Source organism: Littorina saxatilis, linkage group LG3 (genome assembly GCF_037325665.1).
Source record: "Littorina saxatilis isolate snail1 linkage group LG3, US_GU_Lsax_2.0, whole genome shotgun sequence".
NCBI lineage: Eukaryota > Metazoa > Mollusca > Gastropoda > Littorinimorpha > Littorinidae > Littorina > Littorina saxatilis.
The window spans coordinates 65,208,614-65,224,510 of record NC_090247.1 but is presented as its reverse complement, the minus strand read 5'-3'; the positions used below and the strand labels follow the sequence as shown (position 1 = coordinate 65,224,510).

The 15,897-nt window shown below is 42.3% G+C and overlaps 1 protein-coding gene across 1 annotated transcript; it reads right to left on the bottom strand.

The window, feature by feature from the left end:
• Positions 1 to 389: 389 nt before the first annotated feature.
• LOC138962996 (uncharacterized) lies at positions 390 to 14,781 on the bottom strand. Its single transcript, XM_070334971.1, has 13 exons — positions 13,759 to 14,781; positions 12,779 to 12,914; positions 11,824 to 11,983; positions 11,224 to 11,394; positions 10,079 to 10,170; positions 9,101 to 9,327; positions 8,025 to 8,269; positions 7,339 to 7,561; positions 6,111 to 6,200; positions 5,191 to 5,405; positions 3,745 to 3,939; positions 2,091 to 2,268; positions 390 to 545 (listed from the first exon to the last, which is right to left on the bottom strand). Exons 1-13 carry the CDS (start codon positions 13,994 to 13,996, stop codon positions 430 to 432), a joined length of 2,286 nt encoding a protein of 761 aa, XP_070191072.1. The 5' UTR covers positions 13,997 to 14,781; the 3' UTR covers positions 390 to 429.
• Between the last annotated feature and the right edge of the window lie 1,116 nt (positions 14,782 to 15,897).

Genomic DNA, 15,897 nt, shown 5'->3' with positions numbered 1-15,897 from the left:
GCCTCCGCGCCGATTCAGGCAAACTTGAACTCGCCGCGCAAAGTTATCAATCACCCGCACACACTCCTGTTGCGAGATTCCGCGAATGGTTGTTGTGATGGCTCGCTTGAGTTCTGCGATTGTCTGTGGGTTGTTCCTGTAGACGTTGTCTTTCAGGAACCCCCAAAGATAGAAATCTGGGGGATTTAAATCCGGGGGAGGCCATTTGGAGCATGTTCTGTAGAATGAGCATAACTTTCCTGAAAGACAAGCTAGAACGCTAACATTTTCTGTTGAAATCATACAGAGGCTACTTGTGTGTGTGAAATTTTTTTTATGAAGATTGCTTTATTTTTGTTCAATTTATGACGTTTTGTTTGGGTACTCTTTTTTTTGTCACCCTGTACTTTAACATAATCAAATTTGCACGATTCTAATGCACATTATATTCTAGTATTTTCCCAGATATGTTGACTCAGTAAGGCTAAAAGAAACATTGAGGATATTGCTGGGAACTGCTTTCGCCTGGAAAGGTTGCTGGCCGCCAGCGAACACATCAATGATACCTGCGACACAATGACAGACTGTGCAGCGAACACATCAATAATACCTGCAACACAATGACAGACTGTGCAGCGAACACATCAATAATACCTGCGACACAATGACAGACTGTGCAGCGAACACATCAATGATACCTGCAACACGATGACAGACTGTGCAGCGAACACATCAATAATACCTGCAACACGATGACAGACTGTGCAGCGAACACATCAATAATACCTGCAACACGATGACAGACTGTGCAGCGAACACATCAATAATACCTGCGACATAATGACAGACTGTGCAATCTGGCTGAAATGCTCCAATGGAACAAATTGAGAAGTATACATTCATGAGTAGCAACCTGGCCAACCTGCAGCACTTTTCAGAACCTTAAAAAGTTGATATAAAATGAAAAGTGTGCAACATGCCATTTAAACAATATTAGGCTTACATTTCAGTACGACGTTCTCTGAAACATGTCTACCCCGACCCTTATCCAAACTCTCTCTCTCTCTCTGTCTCTGTCTCTGTCTCTCTCTCTGTCACGCTCTCTCTCTCTCTCTCTCTGTCACGCTCTCTCTCTCTCTCTCTCTCTGTCTGTCTGTCTCTCTCTGTCTCTCTCTGTCTCTCTCTGTGTGTGTCTCTCTCTGTCTCTCTGTCTCTCTCTCTCCCCCCTCCCTCTCTCTCTCTGTCTGTCCGTCTGTCTCTCTCTTTCTCTCTCCCTCTCTCTCCCTCTCTCTTTCTGTCTTTGTCTCTTTGTCTCTCTGTCTCCCTCTCTCTCTCTCTATCTCTCTCACTCTCTCTCTCACTCTCTCTCTCTCTCTCTCAAAAATCTGATCCAATTTCCCAGATTACGCCAAACAGACCATTCTAAGCCGACGTCAATGTGTCCATGCACCAGTGAAAATGAACACACCATGGCGACGTTTTAGAAAAAGCAATCGTTTGAGGTCGGCAGTTGGACAAAATCATTTCAAATTTGAGACTCCAAGGATTGACTTAAACTTCCGAAAATTAGCACAAAATGTGTTGCACATTCGGTGAAAAAGCCGATGACTGTAAATCCTAGTAACATCCATGTTAGAATTTATTTCCACCTGCACTGAAACAATGAAATGCTTCCTTATGACACCGAGTGTGGCCATTCCTATCAAAGAAAAACCCCACCTGACCTTGCGAGCAACAGAACAGACAGTAAAGCAGCGAAACTGTCCACTGTACAGTGTATTTATCGAATCGTATCTAAGTGTAGGCATTTGCGTTGTAAAAACATGGTATTACATTTTCTTGTATTGAATTGTATAGTATGGTGTTGTCTAGACTACGTGACTCATTGCGCCAACCATCCTGATAATACACTGCCATATTGTTTTGTGTAATAGTGTATTACAGAGCATTGCATTGTGCAGTGTTGTATTGCATAATATTGTCTGGTACTGTATGGTATTGCATTGTATCTAGTGCATTGTTCTATACAGCATCATATTGCATATTATTGTCTAATATTGCATGCTATTGTTATGTATTGCACAATACTGTATGACGTATGTATTGTATACCTGGCTTAATGAGCCACCCGTCCTGCTGATACCACACTGCCAGGGACATGGCGTCAATGACAAAGTCCACCCGCACCCAGTTTGTGCCCGGCGGCACCGTTACACGGCTGAACCACACCAGCTGCAGTTTGGGAGCATAGGCTGGTCGTTGTCTCCTGCTAACGTAGATCTGCACCACCTGTATACACAACAACAACACGAATTTCATGTAAATTTAATTAAGCCACCTGCGTACACATAAACACACACACACACACACACACAGATACACAGACACAGACAGACACACAGACACACAGACACAGACACACACACACACACACACACAGATACACAGACACAGACAGACACACAGACACACAGACACACAGACACACACACGCATTTAAAATAGTTAGATGTCTGAATCACAGCACTCCAGCTGACGTTTTAGAGCATTAGATGGTAGTTGTCTTCATGCTGATTAAATCTCAACCACATGCATGCAAGTTTTCAGTAAGAGGAACACAAAGAAAGGATAGGGAAAGATGACCTTGACACGTCGTTACCAATGTTTCAGGCTTCGGTATCAAAGAGAAAGTCGTAGGACAGGTTGACTTCTACCGTGTCTAGATCTGAGATCAGTCCAGAAAGTGCACAGTTTGAGATCTCTTTTTAAATTCGTGCGTATTTGTTTCACAACGTGGGGACGTGAGAGGAGCGGATGACACGAAATACTGTATACACGTAGCTGCTTTCCCAACGGTCATCGTTTTGCCTGAAAATCCGTCATTTGCTCAATACTTGCCTAGACCCCAAAAACAAGTTACGTTCATGTCTTCAAAGGCACAGTCCTCTACTTTCAAATATAGAGAATACTACATGGCTTGCTGTGTCGTACCAGATTTACACGAGTTTTTTTTTTAAATATTGATCTGCGAGCGAAAGCGAGCTGTTCACTATTTGAAAAAGCAACGAGTGTAAATCTGGTACGACACAGCAAGCCATGTAGTATTCTGTTTATCCTACATACTGTACTTACGTGTATTTTACTGAAAATGTCTTGCAGACGAGGCAGCTAAATTGAAGACGCTTGTTTTGGAACCTCGATCTCTTCTAAAGCCTCGTGCAATCTATTACGTCAAAGCAAAGAAACGTCACTCTGAAAGTGCGGCGTGACGTGTTAGTTCTAAAGATTCATCGAGGGTAATTAGCGAGCGCAATTTTTGTTTCTATAATGACGTTTGTCTCGGTGACTTTGGCATCATAAGCAGTGGAAAAACAGGTCCCTGCCAGACTTGCTTGACATGACCTCATTTACATGATATACACACGTGTGATTTGAACGATTATTATCTCACGGGTGTCTCTCTCACGTAGGTAGGATAAACTTGAATTCGCCATCTCAGATCTGGCCTGGCTTTTACATTAGATCATCCCTCCACTTAGACTCATACCAAAACACAATCAACTACCTTGCAGCTCTTTGCGCCGAGTGGTGATGTTTTAATGAATTGATTTTTGTGGATGCTTGTGGCAATCTGTAAAATAAGTATATCAACAAATCCCATTTTGCACCGGAAGCAATGGAATTGGAGTTTTGACGTTCTCATCCAATGTTCAAGCCTAGGCAGATTAGACATGGTGAACAGACAAGACTCTGTCTTCAAGTTACCTCCTCAGCTTCCATCGTCCCGTTGTTTTGGATGAAGACATATCCTTTCAAAGGCTGACCGGGTGTCTCGTAAAGGACCAGCTCCTCATACACAAACGCGGTGTAGGATAGTCCGTAGCCAAACGGGTAGAGTGGGTCGCCTTCAAAGTAGCGGTACGTTCTGCCCTGCATCGAGTAGTTTACAATTGGAGGCATCTGAAACAAAAACGGTTGATTCCGGTAGACTCTAGATATAACCCCAAGGAAGTGACGGCACATAATAACAAGTCGCGTAAGGCGAAAATACAACATTTAGTCAAGTAGCTGTCGAACTCACAGAATGAAACTGAACGCAATGCTATTTTTCAGCAAGACCGTATACTCGTAGCATCGTCAGTCCACCGCTCATGGCAAAGGCAGTGAAATTGACAAGAAGAGCGGGGTAGTAGTTGCGCTAAGAAGGATAGCACGCTTTTCTGTACCTCTCTTTGTTTTAACTTTCTGAGCGTGTTTTTAATCCAAACATATCATATCTATATGTTTTTGGAATCAGGAACCGACAAGGAATAAGATGAAAGTGTTTTTAAATTGATTTCGAAAAAGAAATTTTGATCATAATTTTTATATATTTAATTTTCAGAGCTTGTTTTTCATCCAAATATAACATATTTATATGTTTTTGGAATCAGAAAATAATGGAGAATAAGATGAACGTAAATTTGGATCGTTTTATAAAAAAAATATTTTTGTTACAATTTTCAGATTTTTAATGACCAAAGTCATTAATTAATTTTTAAGCCACCAAGCTGAAATGCAATACCGAAGTCCGGGCTTCGTCGGAGATTACTTGACCAAAATTTCAACCAATTTGGTTGAAAAATGAGGGCGTGACAGTGCCGCCTCAACTTTCACGAAAAGCCGGATATGACGTCATCAAAGACATTTATCGAAAAAATGAAAAAAACGTCCGGGGATATCATACCCAGGAACTCTCATGTCAAATTTCATAAAGATCGGTCCAGTAGTTTAGTCTGAATTGCTCTACACACACACACACACACACACACACACACGCACAGACACACACACATACACCACGACCCTCGTCTCGATTCCCCCCTCGATGTTAAAACATTTAGTCATAACTTAACTAAATGTAAAAACGACAGAAAAATTTGACATTTGCTTACACGTTGCTACATTTGCATATTTCCTTGACTTGTTGACAATTAGCTGCCTGTGGTATTGTCTGTTGTTGTCTGATTACCTATCTGAGATAGGAGTTCAAACCAATCGTCGGACTTAGCACACGTTTAGGGAGTAGGAAAGTATCATATTAATGTTTCTGTCATGTTGAACAGACGTGTAAACAGCTTTTTTTTTAATAATCATCCATATGAATATTGTAATTGTGATGTTTAACATTTACGCTGTTCTGGACAGATTTAAATGGTCCATTCTAACAACCTGGGAGGCTAGAAGAGGCCACGTGTAGGGTAGTCTCCCAGCAGGCACCGCGCCTTTGACGTCATTCAGCAGGACGTGACGTAGTGCTTCCCCAGTGGCCTGGGCCGGAAAGAAACATTCCAAGATGGCGGACACACGTGGATCCTGGTCAGCGAAGGAGATGTTGACAGGTCCGGCGTTGAACAACAGCAAGACGATTGGGATGTTTTCAGCCGCTACAAAATCGAAATAATTAGTAGTGAAGGGGACAAGTTAGGGCATATGTCCACAATCATGTAACTCCAACACGGAAAACGATGTTTGTTTTCACTACTTCGGCATGAGTAGGACACCATCGATTCTACAGCTGAACGTTCCTCTGGCCATAGTATATGTAGTATGGCATTGCAGACAGTGGAAGCGCCTCCTACTTTTTTCAAACCATTTTACACAGCTTATGTTGTTTCAAGGATCTCAAGCAGAGAGAAAAGCTATAATGTTAGATGATTGTCTAAACCATCATATGGCCACAAAGCTGAAGCTAGTTCCCTCCCCCCTATGTCCGTGTGGCAAGAATCAGACAGCAGAGCATATTCTGCAGGCTTGTCCATACCACAGTGCTCTGAGGGACACCACCTGGCCAGAGGAGACAGCGCTACAAAAGAAGCTATACGGCCCTAGAGAGGACTTGGAGAGGACAGCACGTTTCGCCCTGCAGTCCGGACTGACGATCTAACAGCGAACGACAAGAAGAAGAAGATGATTGTCTACTTTATTTGAATTTTGTTTGCAAAAAGGAGTTATTCACGTTGATCACTTGTTCGTTCGTTGTTTTGTTTTGCTTTTGTTTTGTGTGTGTGTCGTTGTTGTGCCTTGTTTCTCCCTTTGTGCTTGTTCTGTCTTCCCTTTCTACTTCTCTTTCATTCTTTGTTCAAACTCACTGTTTTTGATCACATCCATCAGAAGGGTTTTCTGTTGCCCTGGTAATTCAATGTCTGGCCTGTCGTGACCTTCGGCTTCGACGGCTTGACCTGCAAACATTGTGTAGGCCTCCTTATTGTGTGACGGTAACGTATTGTTTTTGTCAATAACAAACGTTCCAACAACTTACCTTTCTTGGGTATTTTATTCTGAATTTTGGAACGTTGGCAGTTTCCTTGTATTTGGATTGTGTAGACCTTTGTATTCTAGAGATTTTCGCATTGACAGTTTGTTATATATCAATCAATCAATCAATCAATATGATGTTTATATCGCGCGTATTCCGTGGGTACAGTTCTAAGCGCAGGGATCTTTTAAAAACAATTTTTTTTAATGCAATTTATATCACGCACATATTCAAGGCGCAGGGATTTATGACCTTAGGTTGGATCATGTATGGAAGCACGTACGTCAACTGGTTAAGTCTGCATAGGTTCGGGGTTAAGTCTTTACCCCAAGAAGAAAAATCAAATGTAGATGGTACGAATTACAATACGTTAGTACATAATCATACAAGTATGCCAACTGTAGGGAGAAAAAGACACACAGCTTTGCCGGATAAGACCCCCTAAAGGAGAAACTGTTCGGCAACTTGGTGGACCTTCAGAAGACGGCGGTATCTGTGCGTGCCACATGCAGGGATGGAAGTCTAAATAGAGCGAACGAGAAGAAGAAGAAGAAGAAGACAATACGTCAGTTGTATGGTATGTAAAACATATGTGACCCTCCACCACGAAATGAGTCGCATGTCACCTCGCGCGGTTCTGCGCTAGGCTTCATATAAGTCCGGGGAGTGTCTTGTAACAGAGTGAGGGTCACCCTAGTCACAGGCTTATAACTCAAACAGTTTTTGCTCTTTTCTAAAACAGTTTTCACCACTGGATAGAGCATAAAAAACTCTTTATGAAAATGTAAAAATATGAAAATCACGCAAAGGTGACATGCGACTCATTCCGTGGTGGAGGGTCACATATGGTGTGGCGTCCTGGTACAGTTTTGTGTTAATGCTGCAACCAAAGATTATCTTGTACATCGCCCTTTCCTTCAAAGTTCCATAATAAACCCCCCCCCCACCTCCTAAGAGACACGAACAAAACTCTTGCACATTAGAAACACATCATTAAAACGTATTTGTCTTCAAAAACATCTTCCTAGTGTCCACACAGACGACCTTTAATAGATACGTACCAGTTCCCAAGACAACGAAGTTGATATCACTTCCAGAGATGGCCGCTTTCACAGCAGACGAGTTGTACGAGCGGCAGTTGGTGTCATCACAACCAGGCGCGAACTGTGTTTTGTTGGCGATGCCAGACAGCCCGTCAAGCGGTGTGGATATATCTTCTGCCGGTGTGTTTGGGGCGTAGTCTCCGAACAGTTGGGATGCATTGTTGGCCATTGGGCCTACCACCTGGAATGTGCATTAGCCTCTGTACAAACGCACCCACGCACGCACGCGCACGCACACGTGTACACACACACACACACACACACACACACACATACACACACACACACACACGCACACACACACGCGCGCGCAGGCACGCACGCACACACTAACACACACACACACACACACACACACACACACACGCGCACACACACATTCCTCTGTTTTCTGTGTTGCTTCTTGTATTTGCAAGCTTGGTCACTTTTGGAGTTGCGACATTTCAAGAACATTATGTCCGAGTAGAACTGAATTATCTACGAACTTGACCACTTTAATAGCAAACATTAATTATACGCCGATAACCTGTGAACCTGTAGGTATGAATGACTGTGTGAGTAAACATTTACAAGTATCTGTCAAAATCATTTATGAAATTCGAATAGCTACAAAAAACAATGCCCACGAAAAATTTCAATCTTACTGCAATTGTTCCAACATTCCTCAGTGGCAGAACACCGTTGTTCTTGAGCAGGACGAAGGATTTCATGGCTGCCTCCACAGCGAGGGCCTTGTGTTCAGGTGTCTCCACGTCCGCCGAGCTCAGTTTGCTGTAGGGGTTCATTTCCGGTGGGTCAAACTCGCCCAGCCTCATTCTGGTGTAGAACAGTGGCGACACCCTCTCGCGGACTGTCGCTTCAGATACTTTGTTTTGGTGGATGGCTTCCACTGAAACGATACAAGTTAGAAAAACTAGAAAATAAAATACACAAACAAATAAATAAAATAGTGCCTTTGACTCTCTCAAACATTCCAAAAGTAATTATAATTTACGACGCAATGAGTAAAATCAAAAAACAAGAAAGGTAGGTGGGTTGTTTTTATCCGGCTGCCACGAAGCCGCCAGGCGGGAGAAAAAATCAGCCAGATAATTTTTCGTTATTAATAGTTTGTCTGTGCACTTAACAGACCGTTGGGTCGTTATATTTGTGAATGTATTGTTTTGTCAATAACAAACGTTCCAACAACCTACCTTTCTTGTTATTTGACTCTGCATTTTGGAACGTTGGCAGTCTTTTTGTTTTTGGATTTGACACAATGAACAAAACAGCATGCAGTCTAACAGAACTGCATGCAGTCTTCTTCGTTAGCTATCATGCTTTCCCTTGCGAGGGTTTCAGGCAGGCGTGAGGATAGGTACTGCTGAAGATTTTGATACTAGTTTTTAGAGAGAGAAAGAGACACAAAGAGACAGAAACAGACAGTGAGACAGACACAGAGAGAAAGACGACAGAGGGGGAGCCAGACTGACCAAGATAGAGACAAACATAGACATAGACAGACAGACATACAGGCGCATAGTGCTTTTAGTTATGCGCTATAGAAATCTCCTTAATAATAATAAAGAGACAGACTCCTCTCCTCGTTCGACTCCGCGACAGACAACGAGAGACCGAGAGAAAGAAAAAACAATAGAAAGAGAAAGAACAACAAACACACTGTCACACATGCGCACACACAGAACCACAACGCTAAACGCAAAAATGAAAACCCACTCACCCAACGACAGATAAACGGGATCTGCATTATAGCCCGATAGCTCCAGGTTACAGCCAGCATTGACGCAGGCAGCCACGGTGTCGACACTGTTGTTGAGGTAGTGGTGCTGGCTGATGATGTTCTCTATCGCCCCCTCGTCACTGATCACGTAGCCTTTGAAGCCCCATTCCTTCCGCGTGATGTCGGTCAGCAGCTTCTCGTTGGCGCAAGCTGGTACACCGTTGATTCTAAAAGAACATGCACATCGGCACATAAAAGATCCGAGGCTATATCTTTAAGAGTAAGGATTGTTTTTGGAAGTGAACACGGGTATTACATGGACAAAAACACTGCAGTTTGATGTTTATTAATTTTTGTTTCTTTTTTTTATGAAATAAATGAACATAAAAACTACTGATTTAATTACGTGCGACAAAAGCTGCAAAAGTTATTTTAAGTTAGAATAAAAAAACAAACATATGCATATGCAATTGGTTCGAAGCCATAGTTTATTCGAGATTGGCTCTATTTTGGGGAGATATATCCTGCTTCACTTCACTGCGGATCTCATTCAAGGGGCAATACTCCTTGCTACCTATATATATGATCTTACTTTACGTGGTTACTTCCCTGTAGCTGTGACATGCACAGTATCTGGCCAATCCAACACTGGCAATTAAGCTAATATTCATTATGATAACTTACAAAATGGCAGAATCTTAATCAAGTGAGGCAGAGTGCTGTTTAGAGATCAGATAAACAAAGGGAGTAAGCGCTCTAAATTGTATACGTCATGTGCAATAAAGCAAGTGAGAGTTATTCGGAAACATTCTCCTGGAACCCGAAAAAAAGAAAGTCGCTTGTTCATTTCAATGCTTATTTTTCTCACATGTGCCAGGAAAATGGTTCCGAATAACTCTTACTCACTCTATTACACATGTCGAATGCATTTAGAGCGCTTGTTTCCCTTTGTTTATCAGATTCCAAAGTAGCAGTTACCTGTTGTAGCTGCACATCAGGCTGTATGACCCGGCCTCCACACACTTCCTGAATGCAGGTAGAAAGGTCATCCTCCAGTCCTCCTCCGACACCTGTTCAGTAACACCACAAGCAAATGCGCTGTTTTTGCAAATCGTCGCTGTAATTCACACACTTCGTGTTTTTGAACTAAAACAATAGTTAACTCCCCTATTAATTTGCCCATGTCGTGAGAAAAGCTCGTATCTCCAGCCGCATTTAGACTGCTATTGCACTGTTCTAAAGAAATTATCAACCCATGAATTGAAGTTATATTTGATGCGGTGAATTTTCAAAATAGTTTTTTTAATGTTTTTTTCCTCAAAGTAGCAAACATTGAGATACAATTGATTTGTGAATTACAGCGACGAAATGATGTGTCAATGTCAACAGTAACATTTATAGCGATGATATATTTTTTGTTGTTGCTTTCTCTATCTTTCTTTGGTAACGAACGCTCTTTTCTGTTTTGCTCTTCTCGTATTTGCTAACATCAAACAGGTAATTACACTATTTCGAATTACCACTACATTAGTAGCTAAGCTGTCTTTTTTGTTTGTAAATGTGTGTGTCTGTTTGCTTGCCCGCTTGGTTTTGTTTCAACAAGCACAGAGCATGCTATTTTTGACAGTTGTAATTGCATGTTTGGCTCACAAAGTGTAGCCTATGCGATCGTAACTTTGTCTGTCTGTGCGTGCGTGCGTATGTGCGTGCGTGCGTGCGTGCATGTGTATGTCTGTGGTAGAAACTCTAACATTTGAAGACGTCACATTACATTGACGTCACATTATGACGTAAGAGGGTTAGACGTCACGCGAAGGAAGTACTGAAAGTCTCGGTCATTATTATTTTGAGCGGGCTGAGACTAGTTGGCAGTCGTGTCCCTGTAAGTAGGCTACATGCAGACAGATCTAGATCTAGTGTCTCGCTTTCTTGCACAGTTTCACCTATGCTCTTTCTGTGTGTGTGTGTGTGTGTGTGTGTGTGTGTGTGTGTGTGTGTGTGTGTGTGTGTGTGTGTGTGTGTGTGTGTGTGTGTGTGTGTGTGTGTGTGTTTCTGTTTGTCGATTTCAGACGTGAGCCTTGATGGCTTCGCCTCTTGTTTGTAAATAGAACTTAAATTCTCACCTCAGCATTGAAAGAAAACCTCGAGACGGGGATGTTCTCAGGACCGCCGTGAACGTCAAAGTGTTTACATCCACCGCTGGCACGGACGTAGCGCGTGTCGTTGCCTTGGAGACCTTGGATGAAATTCGTGGCGTAGACACCGGATAAGTAAGGGTCCTCTCCGTATGTTTCCTGGGGCAAATAAAACATAAATGGCTATATGATTTAATCACAAGGAAGGGGGGGGGGAGGGGGGGGGGGGGCATATGGTAACTGTGCGAAAAGAAAAAGCTCTAAATAGTATAAGTGTGGCACAAAGAGCAACAACTTCAACAACAAACAAACAAATAAAAAACAAAACAAAAAAACGTCATGAAATATCAATCAATCAATCAATTAATCAATAACAATACAAAGTAGAAAACATACATATACAAAATAATAACGATAAAAAAAACCTGGACAATTTTTTAAAAAATGTCAATAAATAAAACATAATAGCATAAAATCAAGTCAATCAATCAGTCAATCAATCAATCAATCAAACAATCAATAAAAATACAAAGTACAAACAAGTAAACAAATACACAATGCAACCATCGACATTAAAACATTTCACACCTGGTTTCTTCCCCATCTGGAGTCCCTCATGATGTTGATGACGGGAGAGAAGCAGGAGGCCCCGGTGTGCATGTCAAAGTCTCCTTGCTTTACCAGGTCGTTGTGCTTGCCTCGAACTTCAACCGCCGCTGCTTCTGCCACTCGGAATATCAACTCTGGGCTGGGACAAGAGACAATGCACGATAGACTTTAACTTATGCAGTCCACCGTGATGTTAAAGTTATGAAAATGGGAAACAAATACATGATGTTCTAATGTTTGTTTTTTAGCATTTCATTTCTTAGCCTTTTCTGTTGAGCACATCGTTCCATCGCGGGTTGACCAGAAAACATTGAAATAAATATGTTCTGATGATTGATTTATGGAATTTAATTTCTTAGACTTTACTGTTGAGCACATTGTTCCATCGCGGGTTGACTAGTGGCAGATTATTTGTGCAAGTTTATGTCCCCAGTTCATGTTTGGTTTTCTTCTTCTGTTTTGCCTAGATACATTGTAGCCGATACAGGCATGGGAATTCCAAAATAGAAAAAAACTCTGAAAATAGGCCGAGGTCCAGGGGCCGCCTAGGCCCCGGCGGGGTACAGGGGCCGAACCTCTTTGGGGGGGACCAGGGGGCGGAAGGAAAACGAGTTTTAACATTTTAGACCAATATTTTGATAGTTCTCGTGTAAGCAAAATAATAATGGATTGAGAGACAATAGTATACATATAATTTAATTTACCTTTTTTTTTGCCGCGGACAATTTTTTATTTTTGCTGAAACGTAATTTTCTTTTCAAGGAAATCCGCAATTTCGCAGAAAATTCCCATGCCTGCGATATAACATGTTACTCATACTGCATGGCAAGATGGAAAGAATGGTCTCCAGTGATATATATCTGGCGTTATATACTTATTGATAATATAAAGAAACATGAATGTTTGTTCCTCCTTGACTTAGATAACGCTTTACCTGAAGGCTGCGGCCAAACCAATGGACTGTGGAAAAGCCGTGGCGTTCCCCGGTGCGTAGCCGTCCCCTCTTAGACATTCGGCCACCCACTGGTACCGTCCTATACCAAGTCGCTCTATTGGATTTGCTGGTCCGCCTAAGAACAGCAAAAACATCAAAAACAAGAAAAAGAAAAATTCTGAAGCATCAAATGTGCTGCGTCTCAAAAGCCAATTGCTTCTATGAGTTACTGATCTGATTGCCTCCATATTCCATGTAGATTTAACCATGTCAGACACGAAAAGTAAGTAAACTAAAAGAAACACTCCCACTTTAGTTATTTTAAAAAGGAAAATGTTCCAAGGCAATTTACGGAGTACGTTCATTGACAATCTGAAACCAAAACCAGCTATGCGACTGTGTTGTAGTGTGGAGAGTCATGCGACGAATCCTGAAAGCTAGTTATTGAAAGAGATGGAACAGGTGAAGGGATGGAGGCGGTGGAGGGCCGGGGGGGGGGGGGGGGGGAGTAGGGAGTCAGTGGAGTCGGTCTTTACGCGTGTGTCCCTCGACAATCGTATTTGTTGCCTGACATATAGCAACTCATTCGTTGTCGTCATTCAGAAGTATTACACTCACTATACTGATGATGTAGACGGAAAGAAAAGAGAAGTTATATAGAAACCCTAGTTGTTTTATAGTGTCTATTATATATGAAGTCTTATATCGCGCGCGTATCTCCGGACTCGGACTCAAGGCGCAGGGATCTATTTATGCCGTGTGAGATGGAATTTTTTACACAATACATCACGCATTCACATCGACCAGCAGATCGCAGCCATTTCGGCGCATATTCTACTTTTCACGCCCTATTATTCCAAGTCACACGGGTATTTTGGTGGACATTTTTTATGTATGCCTATACAATTTTGCCAGGAAAGACCCTTTTGTCAATCGTGGGATCTTTAACGTGCACACCCCAATGTAGTGTCTGTACTCACTGTTCTTCCCACCACCTCCCTTTGCCATCTGGTCCTGTATCTCCTCCAGGGTCAGTCTGTTGACCAGGTCATGCACACGATCCTCCCACGGGAGGGACACGTTGTTGAACGGGTAGTCCGCTGCATCCACTGATTGACCTTGAGGGTCACTGTACGTTCTCTCTCGCGATGCTGTCTCTTCAGACCAAGCAGAATTAGAGAACAGTATAAACAGTAGTATTTTCATCCTCAACAACATGGTGAATATTGCTTTACACTAAAAGTATGTTTGGAAAAAAATGGTTTAATAGAAACGTATAATTCAACTATACTTAAATTGTGTGTCTTTCAAAACTCTCTCCTCATAACTCTCAGACATAAAATAATTCTTCAGAACAAGAGTAAAACCGGTATTACGGTGAATCCTAAACTGAGACTTTAGGCCTACTGCTTTTTTTCAACACGAAATCGTCCCTAAAACAAGCAGATCGAGTCTGCTTTTCAACTAGTCTCGGTCAGAACTGGGTACAGAGGAAAACACACTGATCAGCCGGAAGGACACAGCTCATGTGAGAATTGTTTCGCGCACAGAATAGAAGAACGAGAAGGCCTATAGACTGACAAAACAGGTAATTCCTGACGAAGACATGAAAGTAGAGGACGGTGTTTTGTGGATGGCAGACATAGCCTATATTCTTGTTATCTCTAGAAGTGACATATGTATCAGACTTGGTAACCTAAAAAGACAAAGTCGCCTACTCTGCTGTTTTAATATCGGTGGTCTCAAAAATACGTGTATCCGTCTGTTTAGTTCAGTGTCACATGTGTGCGTGCTAATGTCGTTAGTCCCACGTGTTTGCGAGACGAAATTTGGTAACATGTTTAATAGTAAGAAATAGGACGAAAACCAAAACACATTTTGCTCGTGAAGAGATGACATAGAAAGGACACTCACACATGGAAGAAGTAGGTAAGAATAAAAACAAATATAATTCGATCGAATGCCTCTTAGTCAAGTATACTTGCAAACAAAGAGGATGTGGTGGAGTTGGGGGGAGGGGGGGGGGGGAGTGGAGGCGAGGAGTGTGTGGAGGTTGGAGGGGGTGGTTGCGTCTTCACTTGGGAATTTGGTAAGATGACTCGGTGGCAATGTCTTAGCTTAGACGAACACCATTTGGTTACGGAGGAAGGGGGGGTGCCCCCGGACCCTCCTTGCAATCTCTGACTCGCTTTGCGCTCTCTATTTAGGCTACTTTAGAATTCCAATAGAAGCCCCCCCCCCCCCCCCACCCTTACAAACTAACTGTTCTGCCCCTGGTTTGGGTGGGACTGAGGAGGTACCTAATAGAAAACAACATGATTTTGCCGCTACACACGACGTAGAACTACGATGCTTGCATCCGTTTTTGCTGACTATACACCCGTAGCACACTGCTACATCTAGAAGAGACGGTTAGTGAATACTGCCAAGCTTTCAACACGTTGTACACAGTGCCCCCTTCATGCAAACATTGAATCACACTTGTATAGATCTGACACATATTCCTAAGAACAGTAAATAAAACATTAACCATTCCCCTGTGCACTGACTACCAAAGAAATACTACGGGCACTGAGCAGCGACTGTGCTTTCGGAAAACCAGGTTTTCTCTATTGATGAATGATGTCATTGGCTTAAATGTAAAACCGTTCAATCGTGTGAAATGACTTGATCTACGCAGACGTGCAGATTCATTCATGACAGCAGAGACCAAATGCAGCATGTATTGCTTGTAGATCTATTACTATTAGAATAGTGTGGATAGCCTCACAAACAATTAAGCAGCTGCTGTGGATCTACTTCGCGACTGTGATTCTACGCATTAACGAATCAACACCGATCTCTCATCTGACCAATCCCGTGCGCTTTTTTTGTTTGTTTGTCTACGTAAGCTTAATCGCCTCGTTTTGACGTGCGGAGAAGAACATTCTAGACTGACAGACATTTTGAAAACTACTGCTGCAAAGAAAGGGATGTTGCTAAAAACAACCTATGTGGTGCTGTATTGTGGAAATGCGCTTCGCAAGAATACAGGAATGGAGGTATACTTGCCATATGCGATTGTTTTTAAACGTTCTGTGTCAGTGTTGAATTCAACAGAAGATTTTGTCTGAGCTGAC